Raw genomic sequence first — 20504 nt, 5'->3', positions numbered from 1 at the left:
GTGAACATAAATTGCTCACCGTCACGCACGTGACACCTGGGTAACATCTGGTATAATAGGCGCTGTAAAGTACATGCAATAGATAGTTGTCAGTAATCATTGAAAAGTACAGATATCACATATTTCATGAAATAATCCTGATGACTCATGTAACACACACACACACCCTTGAGATACGTAGTAATTAATTTTATTTACAAACTGGAATTGTTTTGCTACAAATATCACATTGAGCTCTGTCTGTTCGTTTGTTTGTTCGTATTGAACATTTTTGTAAAGACTTGTTTCACTTGCTGCGCTGAACTTCGTCGACGAACTTTGTTTTCTATCAATTTACGTCTTTTTACCTCACGCGCCACTTCGTAAAATAGTTCATAGATTTCGTCACTTCCGTCACAAACGGAAGTTTCAAAAAAAGCGCATGCCATTTCTGTTGCAAGCTTCATCCCTTCCGCCGTACTAACATCACGTTCACGCATTAAGTCAACTTTATTACCCACTAAAACACACTGAACATTTGTTTTCTTGACATCATCCAAGTAATCCTTCAATTTAATGACTTCTTCGAAACTATGACGGTCATTAATTGAATACACAAGAATAAATCCATCCGCCCATCGTATGTGACCTTCTCGTTGTATCGCTTCAACCTGAATTACAAAGATAAAAAAATGAATGAAGAAACAGAAAGGTTTTACTAGTATTATATTCCACACTTATTGACTTTCGTTTAGGTTAATACCAAGATTTATTCAGAAGCATGTCACATTTCTATTATACAATTATTGACATATCTGAGGTCAACACGGTGTTTTGAATCACCGAGGTACAATATTTACTGAGCCCAGAGGACGAGGTGAATATTGTATTTAGAGAATCATATTGACATAGAAAATCTCAATAATTGTTTTATCATATGATTGAATAATTTAGAACGTTGAAACAGTCAACTAAAACCAAAGAAACGACACCTGTCATGGCATCTTTGTTCGGTGTGTAGTTTACACTACAATGCAAAACCATATCGAAAGTAGTTAGAGACGAGAGTTTTCATTGGATGATCAAAGATTTTAACCAATCGTATCATTTTGGAAATTCTCAATATTGAACTTAGTCCAATGTTGGAAAAATCATATATTATATTCACCTCAAAGGCAAGTGCATGTGAACATAACATTCATTAACAAATTAACCGAAATCAGTGAAGAATTGATCCATTATATGTCGTCAATAAAACTTTTCAAACGTGAAAATCTAAAGTCTGGGACACTTCATAAGGAAGAATATCACCGACATCACAGTATCTATACCAGGAAAACTATAACCGACATCACATTATCTAAACCACGAAAAATGTCACCGACATCACATTATCTAAACCACGAAAAATATCACCGACATCACATAATCTAAACCACGAGAATATAACCGACATCACATTATCTAAACCACGAGAATATCACCGACATCACATTATCTAAACCACGAGAATATCACCGACACCACATTATCTAAACCACGAAAATATCACCGACATCACAGTATCTAAACCACGAAAAAATATCACCGACATCACATAATCTAAACCACGAAAAATATCACCGACATCACATTATCTAAACCACGAAAAATATCACCGACATCACATCTAAACCACGAACATATCACCGACACCATATTATCTAAACCACGAAAAATATCACCGACATCAGATCTAAACCACGAAAATATCACCGACACCACATTATCTATACTACGAAAAATATCACCGACACCACAGTATCTAAACCACGAAAAATATCACGGACAACACATTATCTAAACCACGAAAAATATCACCGACATAACATCTAAACCACGAAAATATCACCGACACCACATTATCTAAACCACGAAAAATATCACCGACATCACATCTAAACCACAAAAATATTACCGACACCACATTATCTAAACCACGAAGATATCACCGACACCACATTATCTAAACCACGAAAAATATCACCGACATCACAGTATCTAAACCATGACGATACCATGGAAGCACGAGGAAATATAACGATTCAGAATTGTAAAACAGGATGTGGAATTCTCTTCTGTGAATGTATCGGGAATATGTCTCTAGTGTTTATAGGAATTGATGAAAATAAAACTGCACCAATATATACAACAAAAGTACGAACTGTAGGTTAAAAGAATATATTCATGGTATTTGTATAGCCCAAAGATTATCTTTTCACAGGACAGAATTTATTCGAAAGTCTCGTGAGTATTCATGTAAATGTACTATATGTATTCGTAATGAAGGAAGCCAGTCAAGTTTAATTAAAGCGTTCAAGTTTTTTCAATGATCAATACAAATTGAATACTTTTAAATTGAAGGCTTGAATTCTTGAATAACGATGACCAGGAGCTTATATACGGGAAATATTCATATCCATAGACCCGGAGTTCAACGAGGGGATTTTCGCGAAGACGCGGACTTTATACAACAATCATCTAATATGCAGCATAAACCCTTTATAGAATTTCTGCTGTCGTACACATTTTACACAGAGAAAATAATAAAGTTTCTAAAATCGAGACTGGTCGTTAAATTCACACACAAGTAAATACATATGTCGGTTGAATTTACACATAAATCTTCTCCCCAGTTTTTTTTTTTTTTGTAAACGCACAAGCTTACCAATGCTAAAAGGCTCAAAACATACAATTAACGCCTGGCTGATATTTTATGGAAAATTAAAATGTGGTAACAAGAGATATTTATTATCATGTAATGTATTTACAACACCTATAACCTTGACTCTAACAAACCTAACTCACGATGGTCTGCACGATAAGCCCAGTTTAGCAATATGACGCTTCCGATTCAGTGAGAGACATCTTATTGCATTAACATATTAATACGAAAAAAATCAAACGAGACGCACACACCAGAAACTTTCTACAATGGCTTACAGTAGTCTTTCTCACGCTGGGCTGTGAGGCGTTTCTAATATATTTACAAGTCATTACACAACATGTTCTACGTTTACGACTTTTTTCGTACCTGTCCTGCCGTGTCCAGAATCTCCATGTTCACCAACTCCTCATCCAGCGTGGCGACATGCTTGTAGGTGCATTCTATGATTGAAAAGATTTTTTTTTTAGATAGTAAAGAAAAATACAATTCAATAACGTTTTATGCTTGTTAAGCTAGATATATTTGTATGAAAATCAAAACTTATCCCATATACATATGCTGTTATTGTTCATTTATGTTGGATAACTTGATACTGAAAATGTATAATGTAGTGTGATTATTTCTATTTTTAATTTGCTTGGAATAAGATTTTTAATTCACGGTCTCTCTAGCCACATCGATAAAAGAGTCGGACTTAAATGGATTGGTTCACGGTTAGGGTTGTTGTTGGGTTTGGTTTTTTTTGGGGGGGGGGGGTGTTATTTTTTATGTTAAAGGGCCATGGACACAATTTGAGCTGAAAATTTTCAAATTTTATTTTTCCATTTTTATTGTTTACAATGGTTAACTAAAGTATTTCTAATGTCAACCAAAATTTGAATATCAGTTGTTGAGTTCCAAGTAAGAAACAGCACTCACAATTCTTTTTTATGTAAACAAGACTGGTACCATGTACATGCAGATTGCTTAATAGAAAAGAGCATGTTTAAAACAAAATGAGATGTGTCAAACACTAGAAACTATTTAATTGTGTTCATAATTAACTTGTAAATTGAAAAAAATCTGCTTTCAACGAAACCTTTATTAGTATACATGTATGTAACCTACATGTATGTAAACAAAAACATGGCACGAGCCTTGTTTACATAACAAAGAATTGTGAGCTCTGTATCTCTCATGTACATGTACCTCGATAATTGACATTAAAATTTTTGCTGACTAATAGAAATACTTTAGTTAAGCATTATAAACACTAAAAATGAAAAATATAAAATTTTAAATAAATAAAATAAAAAATTCAGCTCAAATCGAGTTCATGCCCTTTTAAACATAAACAACATAACTCATTTAAAGTTGACAACCACAATTTGGACCTATTGAATGCAAGGATAAGAGCAATATTATAGCCTTACCTGTGTTACGTATGTTTACAAACTAGTGAAATGTTAATTTTGTAATTTAAAGCATCTTAAGTTCTATTTTCTATCGCAATATCTCATTTCTTTTCTCTATATACTTTAATTGAATTTGAATATATGATTTATATAATTTTGTAAATACTTTAATATTTATTTCGTTTTGATTTATCATAGAGTCAATATGTAAACATGGTAAATAAATTTGAAATACTCGTACCTAGCCCATACTCGATTCCGGGAATGTCCGCCTTTATCGGGCCATTTTCTAGTTCGATTTAGTTTTAGTTTCATTTTCCAAGAAATTGTGCAGTTTTTTGTAGCTAATCAAACTTTGGTCGCTATGAATTAAGTGATTCTGAGGTTTATTTGAGTAGTTCTGAGGTTATTCGTTATGAATTAAGTGATTCTAAAGTTTATTCGTTATGCATTAAATGAATCTGAGGTTTAAGTGATTCTGAGGTTATTCGTTATGAATTAAGTGATTCTGAGGTTATTCGTTATGAATTAAGTGAATCTGAGGTTATTCGTTATGAATTAAGTGATTCTAAGGTTTATTCGTTATGCATTAAATGAATCTGAGGTTTAAGTGATTCTGAGGTTATTCGTTATGAATTAGGTGATTCTGAGGTTATTCGTTATGAATTAAGTGATTCTGAGGTTATTCGTTATGAATTAAGTGATTCTAAGGTTTATTCGTTATGCATTAAGTGAATCTGAGGTTTAAGTGATTCTGAGGTTATTCGTTATGAATTAGGTGATTCTGGGGTTATTCGTTATGAATTAAGTGATTCTAAGGTTTATTCGCTATGCATTAAATGAATCTGAGGTTTAAGTGATTCTGAGGTTATTCGTTATGAATTAGGTGATTTTGAGGTTATTCGTTATGAATTAAGTGATTCTGAGGTTATTCGTTATGAATTAAGTGATTCTAAGGTTTATTCGTTATGCATTAAGTGAATCTGAGGTTTAAGTGATTCTGAGGTTATTCGTTATGAATTAGGTGATTCTGGGGTTATTCGTTATGAATTAAGTGATTCTGAGGTTATTCGTTATGAATTAAGTGATTCTAAAGTTTATTCGTTATGCATTAAGTGAATCTGAGGTTTAAGTGATTCTGAGGTTATTCGTTATGAATTAGGTGATTCTGAGGTTATTCGTTATGAATTAAGTGATTCTGAGGTTATTCGTTATGAATTAAGTGATTCTGGGGTTATTCGTTATGAATTAGGTGATTCTGAGGTTATTCGTTATGAATTAAGTGATTCTAAGGTTTATTCGTTATGCATTAAGTGAATCTGAGGTTTAAGTGATTCTGAGGTTATTCGTTATGAATTAGGTGATTCTGAGGTTATTCGTTATGAATTAGGTGATTCTGAGGTTATTCGTTATGAATTAAGTGATTCTAAGGTTTATTCGTTATGCATTAAATGAATCTGAGGTTTAAGTGATTCTGAGGTTATTCGTTATGAATTAGGTGATTCTGAGGTTATTCGTTATGAATTAAGTGATTCTGAGGTTATTCGTTATGAATTAAGTGATTCTAAGGTTTATTCGTTATGCATTAAATGAATCTGAGGTTTAAGTGATTCTGAGGTTATTCGTTATGAATTAGGTGATTCTGAGGTTATTCGTTATGAATTAAGTGATTCTAAGGTTTATTCGCTATGCATTAAATGAATCTGAGGTTTAAGTGATTCTGAGGTTATTCGTTATGAATTAGGTGATTCTGAGGTTATTCGTTATGAATTAAGTGATTCTGAGGTTATTCGTTATGAATTAAGTGATTCTGAGGTTTATTCTTTATGCATTAAGTGAATCTGAGGTTTATTTGTTATGAGGTAAGTGATTCTGAGGCTATGTATGTTCGCTCTTCCACTGAACTATACGGAATGTGAAAAAACGATATGCATTTTGATACCGTGTCAAAAATCCTTTGTATGGTGACGTAGCGATCTACTCACCTAACGTGGGGTCATACTCCCAGATGAACCTCCGGGTTAAGAACCTCACCACCAGGGCTACAGGTAAATAATACATTTATTACAGAAGATAAATTACAAATTAAAACAATGTCACATGAATCACCTTAATAAAAAAAACCCAGATTAATTACCGCCCATGGAGACATGGGATGCAGGCGAAAACGCATGCACGTCAGGCATTATCTCGAGTCCGAAGGGGTCAAGACTCTCAGTGAAGTCCGTGTAACTGCACCAAATCTGCTTTGCAAGATATATGTGGCAACTGAAGGTATACACATGGTGTCTGCTGTGTGACCGATCAAATGAATTTTCTGAACATGCAAAACGTGATGAATGAAAACCGTCAAATGTCTTTTAGAGCGCCACACAGCAATTCATATATTTGATAGAGTCGTAAATTTCAGGAGATATTGTCTGATTTCTTTCCAAAATAACTGACCAAAAAAGTTTTACATTGGAATAATTCCAAAGAAGATGTGGGGATCGACTGTGGGCATGATGGGAGGGTTTGCCAAACAGACACACATAGTGAGAGATAAGTGGGACAGGGGTTACTATGATACCGTGTTAAGTGTTTTCTCTGTCTGAATTTTTCAGTCTGTCGGGAGATTTTCCTGATTTTATGACCAATTACCCCTTACCGGTGTAGTAGAAACTAATAAGCTCCCACTAATTAACGAGTTGGCGTTATTCATACCAGTTTTTGATTGCCTTCTACATTTATTGGACATGTTTATCAACTCTGCAGAAGACGATTGCAATTCTTTATACCTCTATTTAAAAACACCTGACGGGGAATGATGGTCATTAACGGCAAATCATACTAGTATATAGGGTACCAATTTGTCTGCTATATAAATATCGCGCACCTTCCGGTGCACCATCGGCGCACTTGCAATGATGCAAAGTATATGGCACAAAGCCCGTTCGATTTCAACTTGGAATGCAAAAATGCACAATAGACATGGCGAGCCTTGAGTAGCAGTTGCAGTCAAATCACATCTGCGTCAATCAATGAACAATCCCGAAGATGCTGCCACAGACAATTAATTACATGATTTATCATTGCGCAACAAACTCTGATTCAACAATTCGGTCAGTTTTGAATTGTTCTTATGCAAGAACTCTGTTCCATTAAGTTGCTGATTTTCAGTTAAGTGGTTTTCATTGAGAAAATGTGAAGGAATGCGCCTTACATTTTGTTTGGAAGTTGTGATAATACCGATATTCCGAAAACTTGTCTCGTACTATGTTTGAGAATATCCATGTAATGAGCCGTCAGTCGTATTTTCATTAAAGAACCTCCGGCTATGTGCGTTATTTCTAGATAAATATTTGAGGGATATCCTACTCTATATTAAAGCCATCATTTTCATGCCACGTCTGTCCAATACCTTTCACTCGTAAAACCTCCCCGGAAGAAGCAAGGAATTTTCTAATCATAGTCATAACGAGGGCATGTTTCCCATCACATGGTTCATTGACAAGTATTGTTCTGACATTTTGAACTAGTTTAAAATGTATTTTGATCTGTGCAAGTTTTCGTTCATAGATCGTTCAAGTATAACTGCAGACTGATTGCTGATATTATAGTATTTCTCAATCTGAACACTTCCAGAGAATATCATAAAATAGAACAAATAGTTAAGAAGTAACCAGTTTAAGACATTCATCACAAAAAATTAAATATATTACTATTAAGTTCATCTTAAAAAGATAACAACATGTATACTTAAAGAAATGGCGATTCTTTTGAAAGAGTAACATTAACCAGACTTGCGAATCTATTTTTCACCAAATTGAATGTAAATTGAATGTCTAACGATTTAATTCGCTTCAGGTATTTTAAAGTGGTCAATAAAGTATCCTAAAACACTGGGTCTTTTCGGTTGATTAACCTTTAACCCTGCACTCATCTCGTACCGGCGTACACGTGAGAGGGCGTGCAGTCAAGATAACTAGATACAATTTAATTGACATGATGATTCTGTTTTTGGTGTAAATCGTTACGCCTTTTGCTGTTTTTGCATTATAGACATTGATACATTAATCTTGGCATTCTTAGATGGCATCCTCGCATGTGTGCTGAGATTACAGCACTTTCAGACAAGGTCACTGGAAGCACCGTAACAAATACCCGATCAAGTGCTTTAACACGGTCCAAGTTTCTAGGTAGCCCGCCTCTTAATCGTTAGCTTATTCCAACATTCAACATTTTCATGGTCACAATCTATCAAAACAATTTTAAATTATCTTAATATCCCGATGCAATTTTATGAAAGATTAAAGAGTTTCTCTTAACATCATTAATTCACTACATGTGATATTTCTTTTTAAATTGTGCAGGAGAAATTAAATCCTTTAATATCTATAAAAGGATATTAAATGAAATTTTATTGGAGCCTTTTAATCATTGAATCGGAAAACCCTAAACATCCATTCAGTAACCAAATTTATAAGATGTATTCAAGAATTTGATAACGTTATTTGCATAAAATATTAATAAACACTGCATTCTACTTTGAAGAATATTCATACTTATTGAACAGTCAATAAAGGGCTTTAGAAGTTCTACCGTATCCTCTAAACTCTTTAGACGTTAAATTTGGATTGGTAAGAAACACGCCAGCCCATCAAATTGATCCTTTTTGGCATCTGAATGCCACGACCAGAGTTACTGAGAACTTGGATTTGTAGGAATATTTCCTACTTTGTGTATGCACATGATTTTCGCAATATATTCACGTACATTCCGTTCGAATACTTCTAGCCTCTGGACTGTGATGTGCGCAACAAAACTTGTTAAAGTGTTTTTCTGACGTCATCATAACGTCCAATTCAATGAGTTCATTTGCACTTTAATTGTGTTCTTGAAATAAAACTCTCAGGGAGCGAAGCACTGTTCTTTATCAAACATTAAATATGATTAATTGTCAATACATCAATAACACACACTTACCCGACTTGCCGACACCTGCTCTTCCTAGGACGGCCAGCTTCACCTCAGGCGTTGGTTTCGTCTTTCCGTTTGACGTCATGACGGGCACAGGCATGGAAAATGGTCAATTTTGCAAACTGTATCACAAAATGTTCTTCACTTTAAAGTTTGAGAGCTTGGTCCTGATAAGAGACAGAGATGTATTAATATAATTTACATCGTTTGGCTGTTGACAGTGTTTAAGCGATTGTCAGCTGTTTTCCGCGTGCTGCATTTTTGTTGATCCGAGTTACTGTCTAATACGTAAACCTTCGGGTGCCACAGTAAACTTAATATCATTTAAAGGTAACACACAAAAAAGAGATATCGGTGCAAAAGAGACGAAAAAATATATTTGTCGACAGAATCCCAAACTTTAAGCCGATTTTTCAAAGATCCTTTTCAACCAGTTGCGATGTTTTAAACTTAATCCGAGCATGATTCGAATTCCTCAAAATCCCAGAGAAAGAAAAATAAATCTTTTCTCGTTCAAGAGGTCTAAATTTATACCAGTCTGTTGTTTTGTGATATTTTAAGTCCACGATGGAGATGTACTGTCATACTTCTTTGTTAGCGTGCTGAGAATAATCGAGCTGAGCGCTACCCCCGTCGCGAAAGCATGCGCGCTAAAAGTCATGTGATTTAAACCTTTTTCAACTTTTACATATATATTATTTAAAGTTTGGGCCTCGTCTCAGAATCAACACTTTAGTAAAGAAGTCGTTATCAAAAGAATATCTCTGTCTTCAAACATGCCTGTTCGACTTTTCAATGTTAATTGATGTACACAATAACCTTGAAGCTTATCATAAAACTTATTCAATCTCAAATGGAGTTTAGCACTAAGAGACATATTTTATGAGTTTTAAAACATTTTAGTAGGTATCCACACAAATTAGAGATGTATATTGCCTAACATCTTGCCTGTATATTTACATGCATGTTTTTTTTTTGTATACAGCGTGCGTTGAAGTCAAGAGGAAAACACCTATTCTGGGACGATACAGTGATTAAGTTAAAAACAAGATATAAAACACTCTTTAAATTACAACAAAAACAACAATGTGCACTTCTTTTTATTAACTCGATCCGAAAGCTACATCAGAACTTTCTTCTTCTTAATTTTGGATTCCCCCTCCTTCTCTGAGATGTTGTACCTGTGTTGTTTTTATTTTCATATTATGTAAAGCCTATATTTCTCTTTTTTTATTCATTGTCACAGATTTAATTGTCCTGATTTATCCCTCAGCGAGAAGAAAACAGCAACGACAATAAGATTATTATACAGTATACACGCTATATATGAGTGAAAACAGAATATTGATTGATGCCCCTCTGTACAGTACATAAAACATACATGTGGTGTATCTCGCTCCAGTGATGGGGCAGCCATGCGGCAGACAAACAAAAGTTAACATGTATAGACGCGTGTTCAATCTCAAACACTATATTTGTAGTTTTATTTAAACATGTTCAAAAATGATGTACATAGAAATTAATTGTTCATTCATTCTATCAATAACACTTTATTATGCCAACCATAGCAGTATTTTATACGGTGCGTTATCCTAGATACTATACAACGAATTCGGTGAACGATCGACTGAGTTCATGTACAGAGAAAAAATATATGTGTATACTTTTGTGTGTAACAGGTCGGGTATTTGGGGAAAAAAATGAGAACAAGCAAATATAAACATGTCGAGATTAGACAAATATGTATGTATAGGAGGTAAGAACGAGGAGGGATATTGCTCGAGATGAAAGATACCTGTACACCGCTGAACCCTGGGTAATCTTTCATTTCTTTTCTTTTTTCGCAACCATTCATAAAGCCCTGTAAAGACATAATACGTGTCAAACTGAATTACACCGCTGACATTGAAACTGCCATTTTAAGTTACTTCTACACGCCCCTGTAGATGAATACTACACATTCGTAGACGTTCCGGAGCATTAACGGAATCATACGCTGTTGTAAAACGTCTTATTTGCCGGTTTGTTTTACGTCCCGTCGAGAATTTTTCACTCCAATTGAGATGTCACCTACAGCTGTAGGTGAAATACCACTTTAGAACTAAGTGTAGCGTCCACGGCCGTAGTAGTGGGGTTTCTTTAACGTGCGAACGCCTGTCGCGACACGGGACCTCCGATTTCAAGGTATATCGATCCTACAGAACTTCAATGCCGAGCGTTTGTCGAAGGAGCAATCACTACGTAAACATATTGCGTCTTGGGTTTGACGCGGCCAAGGTACGTCACGAACTGAACGTTCTACCACGGACTTGCCGCGACCTTGGGTTAATTACAACAATGCGAAGTCTGCTGATACAGCATGGTGATGTTACTGTGTAATGTGATTTAAAAAACCCAACGAAATTCATTTCATTGATCATGAGATTTGTGATCGCGGAGCCATGGTACTTTTTTTCTTTTAACGCTCTAAAACTTCCCTAGAATGACTAAAATTTCTTCAACCTTGAAGTTTACTGAATGACCTTGATGGAGGGTCAAGATGCTAAATGCTATAGGCCTAGTTAAAGCCGGTCTATGGATGAAGAATGAGACATTGTGTAATTTTGTCACCGCAAAGATATGATCCGGATAAAATCTCCAGGATATGATTCGGACAAATCTCCTAGTGGCCGTGGTATTGTCTAAATGTCCCTGACCACATTGACCGAGACTGTGACGCTCACAGAGACAATTATGGTCTAAATTACGTTTGTCTAAAGTTTTTCTGCTTGAAATATTTAAAAAGATTGTCGACAAACGAGTCGCATTCTAATCGAAATTAATCTTTATGTTATGATTTCTGGTGTCTTTTGTTAAGATTTTTAGATTTGAATTGGTTGTATCATAGTTCGACATACATAGGCCTGTAAATTACTACCAAAGGTAATCCAGATTATGAATTGGGGGGTATTTGATTATAATAGATTTTTGAAACAGAATCGGTATTTTAAAAACCGCAAATCTACTTCCAGAGATGGTTTCACATGGCTTTAGGATGAGTGATGGTTTGTTGTGTCCGAGTAATGAGTGGTTTTGTTTTCCCTTTTGAAGTTATCATTGTCATATTACACAGATTCTCGATGAATGATTCATAATATTGTGGGGAAAGAAAACAACCGTAAGCTGGTCGTGACGGTACATTACGAACATATGCTTCACCTCATTCGCTTGGATAGCTCTCGGGATTTTTCTTCGGAACCACATCATTAGAATTGGTAGTGAAGTTCCTTAATTATTCAGATACAGCATTGTCTTTGTAATGCTTTGTTGGTTTCCCCATTTGAATATGACTTGTTTGACACTATTTTATTCTTACAACAACAATAAGTCCTGGCTATGTCGTACATTTTAGACTAGATATATTTCACTACATGAGAAACTTCTGGAGTTGAATCGCGGTTTCTCGAGGGTAAAATTCATATACACGTAAATCAAACATTTGTTTTAATCAAACACGGTATAAACATATATTTTTGCTTTGTTACGAAATTATAAACCGGGTACGATTTTAACCCATAGGTCCGTACTGTAGGTAGGTTCATGAAATTTCGTGGGTTTCCTCCTAAAGCGTCCTCAAGGGCACGGAGAAGATAAGGAAAGCATACTTATTTCCAATCGCAACTACTCGGCTATTTCCGTAACCGCAAATAAGCCTCGTATGTAGATCGACGCCATCAAAGGGCGCGTCTGATAATTAAGTGCAATTTTGTGTAGTGTAGTATATTCAATATGGACGTTCAGCCGCTGAGGAGATCTTCACTGGAGAATTAAATATTTTAATGCAAATTAAGTATTAAAAAACTAATTACCAAATTTAAAAATTTTCTTTTACTAAAATGTATTTGGTGTGCATTTATAAATACCAACATACATCGGAAAAAATACCAGGTCAATCTCTATTATTGTTGAGATTTTGGCGGCGAACTCGTTTTTTGAAATATTAGTCGTCTTCGTGCATTCTTTAAAACACATTTAATTAAACTCTTGTCAATGATGACTAAATACAACACACTGGAATTATCCTCTTATACGGGCATTACAGTAACAAATTACGGAGAGAAAAATTTGCACCGTCTCAACATTTTTCAGCCATATTGAATTTTTCGTTGCATTTACCAGCGCATGCCCTGTACAGGGTGTGGATGGTGTACACAATAAAAAATGGTGCAACTTTGTTGCACTTGATTACGGAAAGGCCACTTTGTGGTCGGTGTAGACAAATCAAGCGCGCCCTCTGGGCAGAGTCAATGCAATCTCGATCCACGTCCGAGTCTTCCTTCCGGTTACGGAGATGGACGAGTGCGACTCGATTGCTTTATAGTTCTTATGTAAATCTGTGAGCAGACACGTCGTACATAAAAACTGTATTTCGTTGATCATTGGTTTCAGACACGAACAAGAAAACATATCAGGCCGTAGAAGATGAAAGACATTATTTTAATTTTAAAAATTTTTTTTTATGACAATATGCATTTTGTACATCCTTTCAAAAAACAGTGCACGGCCTTATTGTATAAATAGATATAAAGTAAAATAACACGCAGTAAAAATTGACAACTCCAATGTTTGTAAGATTTTTATGTTAATACGCTTGATTTATTTCTAGAGATTACACAACTCCAAGGCTGATTTAAAACAATAACTTAGAAAATTTCGATTCCAAATTAAGTGTGTGTTTACATTAATCCGGGATTCCGCAGAAACGAATGTACAGTATGAAAACCCGTATCAAATGTAGCCCTCTCCAAATTTTTTTTATTCTGACGTTTTCGGAAGAGGGCTACAATTCCATAGGATCTTCGTAATGGCGCAATTATTTTTATGAATAACCTGTAATAAACTCCGTGTATTTGTCTTTAATGTTGTCTACACTGAAGAGTACCAGCTTTACGCTTGGGCATGTCTAATAAAGGTGCTTTTCATTAAATATCATATGTATGTACAACATGCAAAATTCTTAGTCTTCTTCGCCATGCTTGTTATCGCGAGGTTTCCTAAGTGGATTTACTGAAAAACCTAAACATTGACAATCAGCGTGAAAATTTATTTTACTTGAAAGGTGAAGATACCGAACAGTGATCAATCTCATCAATCCTATAAGCAATACAAATAGATATTTGGGCAAACACGGACCCCTGGATTTACCAGAGGTGGGATCAGGTGCCTAGGAGGAGCAAGCATCCCCTGTCGACCGGTCACACCCGCCATGCGCCCTATATCTTGATCAGTTAAACGGAGTTATCCGTAGTCAAAATCAGTTTGCCACAAACGGTCTAACAATCGGTATGAAACATGTCAGACAGCATGACCCAATGATAGGTTATATTGGCAAACTAGATTGTTATAACGACCATAGAATTTACGAAATACTGACTTTAAACGAGACTGTTGAAACCCCATTACCATCAACTTGTTTGTCAGTAGCTTGCCTCGATTCAAAAACTGACCATACACAGAACAAGCTCTTGCGTATCGAATCAGTTGAGATATATAAACACCATATGCAGGTGATAATGGAATATTGCTACATAAATATGGGAAGTTGACGATGGAGAAGCTGAGTTTATCCCGTTTGTCATAAAGTTGTTTCATACCGATTGTTGGGATGTTGTTGGCACACTGATTTTGACTACGAATTACTCCGTTACCTGGTCAAGACGTAGGGCTCACGGTGGGTGTGACCGGTCGACAGGGGATGCTTACTCCTCCTAGGCACCTGATCCGATCTCAGGTATGTCCAAGTGTCCTTGTTAGCCCAACTCTAAAAATTGTATTCCTTGTGGGAGTTATAAGATCGATCACTGTTATTTTTCTTCACTTTTCATGCATCACCATGTGAAAAAAGTGGGGGGGGGGGGGGGATATTTTCATAACATATTTTCTGCCATCTGGTGGCCTATATTTTACAGATGAACAGTTTTTGTGTACCTAGGCATTTACGTCTTGGAATAATAATTAACCATTATGACCCACGGTGCTGGTAGGGAACCGTCTATACATCATACACCGCCGCGGTGGTCTAGCGGTTAGGGCGTTCGCCCCGCATGCGGAAGGCCGGGGTTCGAATCCCGGCCGCGACAGACCTAAGTCATTAATAAATATAGTGATAGTTCCATCGCCAAACGCTCGGCATCAAGTGTGAATGTCACAGGTCCTCGGAGATGACCTTAAAAACGGATATTCCGTGTCACAGTAGGTGTGGCACGCTAAAGAACCCTCACTGCTCAATGGTCGTAAGCGCCAAGTAAAGGCCTAATTTTGAAGCCCTTCACCGGTCTTGGTGACGACTCCATATGAGTGAAAAATTCTTGAGAGAGACGTTAAAGAAGATACAATCAATCATACATTCTATACACAATAGACGAATATTTTTTTCCCTTTGGACATTGAGAAAATTATATTGTATAAAGGTGTACATTTTGAATTTATCTTGACATGGGAAAGCATGGGAAAAATCTGAAAAAATCTTCAAAGAACCGAACAACAGAAATCAATATTATTGATTTTTAAAAAACGGCAAGATTCTTGGTGCAATATAATGATTAAGCTTCGTCAATTATTTTACAAAATGTGTACAACACTAAGTTTCAGTTTATTGCATTATACACCTCTGAAGATTTGATCTCTCCATTGTGTATAGTGTATTGAGGACCCTAAATCCCAATTCTAACCACGGTTTTTAATCTTTACGGTGATTGAGTACAAGAGAGACAACCCATATTTAATGATTTTACATCGGTCTGATGGTGTCTTTGACTGAGTGGAAAACCTCATTGTCTTTGACTGAGTGGGAGAAATTTACACTGTATTTTTTTTTTAATTTACTTCAAATGACTGAGAGGAAGACTTCAGTGATTTTATTTAATAGAAGACCTCGGAGTCTTTAATGGAGAGGGATCGAGACATCGGTGTTTTTTTTAATTGACTGAGATAAAGACTTTGATATACTTGAATTCGAGGGATATATCGGGGTCTTTAATTGAGAGGAGAACCTCGGTGTCTTTGACTGAGGAGAAGGCCTAGATTGACATGAAGTTATTTCATTGCCAATCGTAATGGGAAGGGAGAAAATGCAACGGACCAGACCGGGATTCGAACCCGGGCCCCTCTGAATCTGTAACCGGGTGCCCTACCAACTGAACTATCTGGCTACCGGCGATCGAAACCGGCTGACCGCTACATTCCTCCCTCCTTAAATGTCTTCGCCCTCGAAGACACAACCCATATTCTATTTGCCCCTGGCAGGACTTTCACCTGCAAGTCTAGGGTGGTCACGGCACCAAATGTGCATGTATTAGCAGGAAGGGAGATATTGCAACGGACCAGACTGGGATTCGAACCCGGGCCCCCTGTATCACTAGTCATGTGCTCTACCAACTGAGCTAACTGGCCACCGGCGATCAAATTCGGCTGACCGCTACATTCCTCCCTCCTTAAATGTCTTCACAGGACATCAACCCAGGATCTTTATCCCCTGGCAGGCAGTTCAAGGGGCTGGTCTACGGCACCAAATGTAACAGGAAGGGAAAAAATGCAGTAGACCAGGATTCGAACCCCGGCCTCCTGAATCTCTAGTCAGGTGCTCTACCAACTGATACAAGTTCTAATAATCCTCTCCTTTGAAATATTTTAATAACCACGTGCCGTATAGATATAATCTGTATGTGCAAATGTTGTATGACGATACTTCACTTACGTGTGGAACTGTGGAACACTTGATCAGGGGTTTCACCCCCCTTTTAGACTCCTTAAGTGATAACCATGTATTTATTTCATTGTTACATTTAAATGCTGATGAGCTGTACTGCCCAAAGTTGTATTAATTGGATAAACTTAATAACTAATTTGAAAAATTAAAGATACAAAATATATATCACAAGCAAAAGAAAGATAACTCTTTCAAACAATTAGAAGCGTTTCTGGAAATGAGCGAATATGAAAAAAAAAAAAAATGAATTTGAAACATCCTGATCCCAATGATCAAGATTGGTACAATTCTTTATCCCCATGTAAATGAGATAAATGTATTTGTCCGATCGTTCTTTTAACCATGTGTCATATACATAGTTTGTAGTTTATACAAACTTCAGAATATTATTACAATATATATGTATATTGATATTTAGTGAATTTTTAAATTGCTCATCATAGTTTTAATCCTTGGTGGATCAAAATAAAGATACATTTGTGTTTAGTTTTTATTTCGTATTCAACAGCGAGGTCGTCCCTAAGTATTCAATTCTTTATTCCCCTTATCAATAGTACAAATATCTTATTTATAAATGTACATATATGTTAAACAGCTACAAAAAGTTTCTTCCTTCTTCAATTCCGTGATTCGTTTATGTTTTGCGAAAAGTGGATATGAAAATCGTGAAGATTTTCAATTATAATACACTCATAAAACTTTTGCAGTAAATTTCTATACGTAAGTCGGAAACTTTTGTGTGTATAGTTTCATGTACATGTATATGTGTTGTGCACGATAGACAGCAGGCGTATCTCGCAAAATAATATGTATATTTACACTTCAATCAACGGTAATCAAAATATCCCATATTTCTTGGTTGGCTGAATGCCGTAGACAATGCATGGCTGAAACTCATCATATTTGTATTTGTTTCATACATTCATATTCATCTTCAAGTTCGGTTCATTTTCAGAAACATTTTTAGTATAATGACAATGAAACTCGCTACAGTTTCAATGTTTGATTTTTATTTCCCCAAGCATTTTGAAATCCGTTTTACAACTTTGGGGATGGAGTTGCACCCTTAAATTAATGTGAAATGTGAATTGAATTTAATCACAGTATGTAGGCCTTCTATTATTTTCTAAAATAACTGGGAAATCTCTCGTGACGTAAATTGATAAGCTGAAGTATAGTATTCGTAATGATATTTTTCATTCCTTAAACAAAGAAGTCGCTTGATACAACATTGAATAATAGGCCTGTGTCTGATGTGGGCAGTAAATAGCAAAATTATTTTAGCAACCTATAAGAAACGGTAGCCATAGGCGGCTTGAGCAGACGCATGGTGTTCAGGGGTCGGGTCTTCTGGGGAATCAGACCACTCGGACTCTCATTGCGCATGCGTGAAAAGTGATAAGCCACCGAATCTAAGTCTGCGATATTTTTGAGAATTTGATGAATTATCCGTGTGTAAGCTTATGGTTATTATTATTCATCCTATTGGGATTGAATATCATTATGCTTCGTTATGGGACAATCAAAAAAGCCTAAACCAATGATATAGAACAATATGGATTAATTATAGAAACAGGAAGATGGAGAGACATGCCTAGAGAATGTAGAATTTGTCAGCTACCAATCTGACTAAAGTACAGATCTATATTTATATATATATATATATATATATATATATATATATATATATATATATATATATATATATAATAATAATAATAATATAGGTCTGTATCAGATTGGTCAGCTACATAATAGAAATGAGATTAGTGATGAATTTCATTATATATTTAATTGTTCTGATATATCTGTAAAACAAGATAGGTAACTCAATGTTTCAAGGTATTATTACACAAATCCTAACATTATATAACATATTAAATGTAACTAACAGAGACACATTGATCAGATTATGTTAATTTATAAGAATTGTCACGGAGAGAGTTACTTTCCGGTTTAAACATTCTTTTTGGTAATTTTTAAACTCATGTTTGCTTTTATTTTGTAATATTTGTATTGATATCCTTTTCAATGTTTTACTAGTTTGTTTTCCGAATCATGGAGAGGTTCTGCACAGAATGGCGATTCAGTGACTGACTCCATACCTGCTGGGAGGAGTGGATAGCAGACGATATTCAGGGAACATTATATTGTAGAGTAGGAATCCATTCATGATACATCCCCTTGCAATGTATGCTTTTTCTATCAAAAACCCCAAGTAACCTTGACCTTAGGCCTTTGAACCCAAAATCAATAGGGTTATTTCTCTCTTGATCACAAAGCCATATGTGAAGTATCAAATCAATCGAGCAAAAAATCCAGATGAATATACAGAGAGAGAGAGAGAGAGAGAGAGAGAGAGAGAGAGAGAGTTCCTTAACTTCCGTTACTATATCCTCTCTTGTAATGATCTGAGAGGGGATGATATATATATTAGCAAACTAATACAAGAATTTCCACTGAGGAGCCGTAGAGCGAAAGCGCTTTGGAATGAATGTGAAATCTTCGACTAATATATATACATGTATATATATATATATATATATATATATATATATATATATATAACCTTTAACATTATAGTCGTATGATAAACAGAAACAGTCATTTACTAAAGAAACACCAAGCGTCTCGGTTTGACTCGTATTAAACACTCGTATTTAATTGGACTGAAAGTAATGTGTGTATTCCCCATGTGATGTAAAATTTGACCTATAGGTAAGTTAGGGAAAATATTTAAATTTTTTGCGAAATGAATTACTTTTACTAATGATATATCGTAATAGTTGAATGTGCACTAAGATTAGAACCAACTTGCACAGATTATAAAGGATCTTAGTTAAAAAGCGATGGTGTTTAAAAAAAATAATTTTTTAAAATTTAATGTTGTGGCTGCTCTTGTTGTTTTGTTATCGTTGTTGTTAGTCCACTGTTCACCGTCAGATGACGTAGCAGCACTTGGGCAGTGTTAATGAATAGGAAATCCTGTACACTGTAAAAGAACGTGTGGTAAACCCCCAGAAATCATTAGTATTATTTGAGAACAGAAATTCACGACGCAGTACTGTGGTAACTAACGAGGTAATCTTTCCTCTACAAGTATGCCGATTTCATTGATTAATTTGCTCTTGAGAAAATATAGGAAAATACCTCTCCGAGATTTCGTAGTTTGTTAATATGAAAAAGAAAAATCGACAGAAGTGAAGCTATAACTATGTTTGAAGAAACTGAAAATTAAACGTAAATCTTTTTCTTGTTAAGGATTTCTATTACATCCTTATTTAAGGCAATTTAGCAAATTCACTGAGCAACTCCCGATATTGCTGATGAAGCTGTTATGTAATGTTACTAATGTACGAGATTAATGATGGAAATTCAGCAGTTGTCCAGGCAATTCAGTTTGCTGTCTTCTGCAGACATGATTTCGGAAACCGCCACGTTACGTTCGCCGCTTGATAGATTGCCGTTTTAGAATCCCCGTTCGTTTGATGCGGTCGATTACCTTTTTTTCTGTTATAGAACAACGAATATTTAGTACTGTGTGAGCAACGCTTTGTATGGAGAAACAAGTTATGATAGTGTACATGGAATGTAAGCACGCACTTTTTCAACTAGTTTTAATATCCATGTTACATGTAGTAAATAAATGTAACTGTGTAGTACGCAATACTTTTTGTGCATACATTCTCTCTTTTATCATATAAATTCTTAAAATTTT

General features: G+C 35.5%; 1 protein-coding gene and 1 non-coding gene across 4 annotated transcripts; one reads left to right on the top strand and one right to left on the bottom strand.

Moving 5' to 3' along the window:
• Positions 1-174: 174 nt before the first annotated feature.
• On the bottom strand, positions 175-9797 carry LOC125647851 (ras-related and estrogen-regulated growth inhibitor-like). 3 transcript variants are annotated; one of them, XM_048874674.2, is made up of 5 exons: positions 9574-9794; positions 9046-9206; positions 6066-6122; positions 3053-3126; positions 175-650 (listed from the first exon to the last, which is right to left on the bottom strand). In XM_048874674.2, exons 2-5 carry the CDS (start codon positions 9137-9139, stop codon positions 225-227), a joined length of 651 nt encoding a protein of 216 aa, XP_048730631.1. In that variant the 5' UTR covers positions 9140-9206; positions 9574-9794; the 3' UTR covers positions 175-224. The 3 variants fall into 3 exon arrangements, with proteins under 3 accessions (XP_048730631.1, XP_048730630.1, XP_055996427.1); XM_048874673.2 differs by having other exon boundaries at positions 9046-9797; XM_056140452.1 differs by lacking the exons at positions 9046-9206; positions 9574-9794 and adding an exon at positions 6218-7641.
• Positions 9798-15086: 5289 nt separating this feature from the next.
• Trnaa-cgc (transfer RNA alanine (anticodon CGC)) lies at positions 15087-15158 on the top strand. The gene has a single exon. It is a non-coding gene; the product is annotated as a tRNA-Ala (tRNA).
• The last annotated feature ends 5346 nt before the right edge of the window (positions 15159-20504 follow it).

The sequence above is a fragment of the Ostrea edulis genome, chromosome 6 (genome assembly GCF_947568905.1).
Source record: "Ostrea edulis chromosome 6, xbOstEdul1.1, whole genome shotgun sequence".
NCBI classification, from domain to species: domain Eukaryota; kingdom Metazoa; phylum Mollusca; class Bivalvia; order Ostreida; family Ostreidae; genus Ostrea; species Ostrea edulis.
This window is presented reverse-complemented; position numbering and strand designations above follow the sequence as displayed.

Coding starts and splice junctions, on each gene's coding strand:
- LOC125647851 (XM_048874673.2), bottom strand. CDS start 9,139: ATGCCTGTGCCCGTCATGACGTCAAACGGAAAGACGAAACCAACGCCT. Junction 6,123..9,045: donor AGCAGGTGTCGGCAAGTCGG/GTAAGTGTGTGT, acceptor ATTTACCTGTAG/CCCTGGTGGTGAGGTTCTTA. Junction 3,127..6,065: donor GGAGTATGACCCCACGTTAG/GTGAGTAGATCG, acceptor TTTCAATCATAG/AATGCACCTACAAGCATGTC.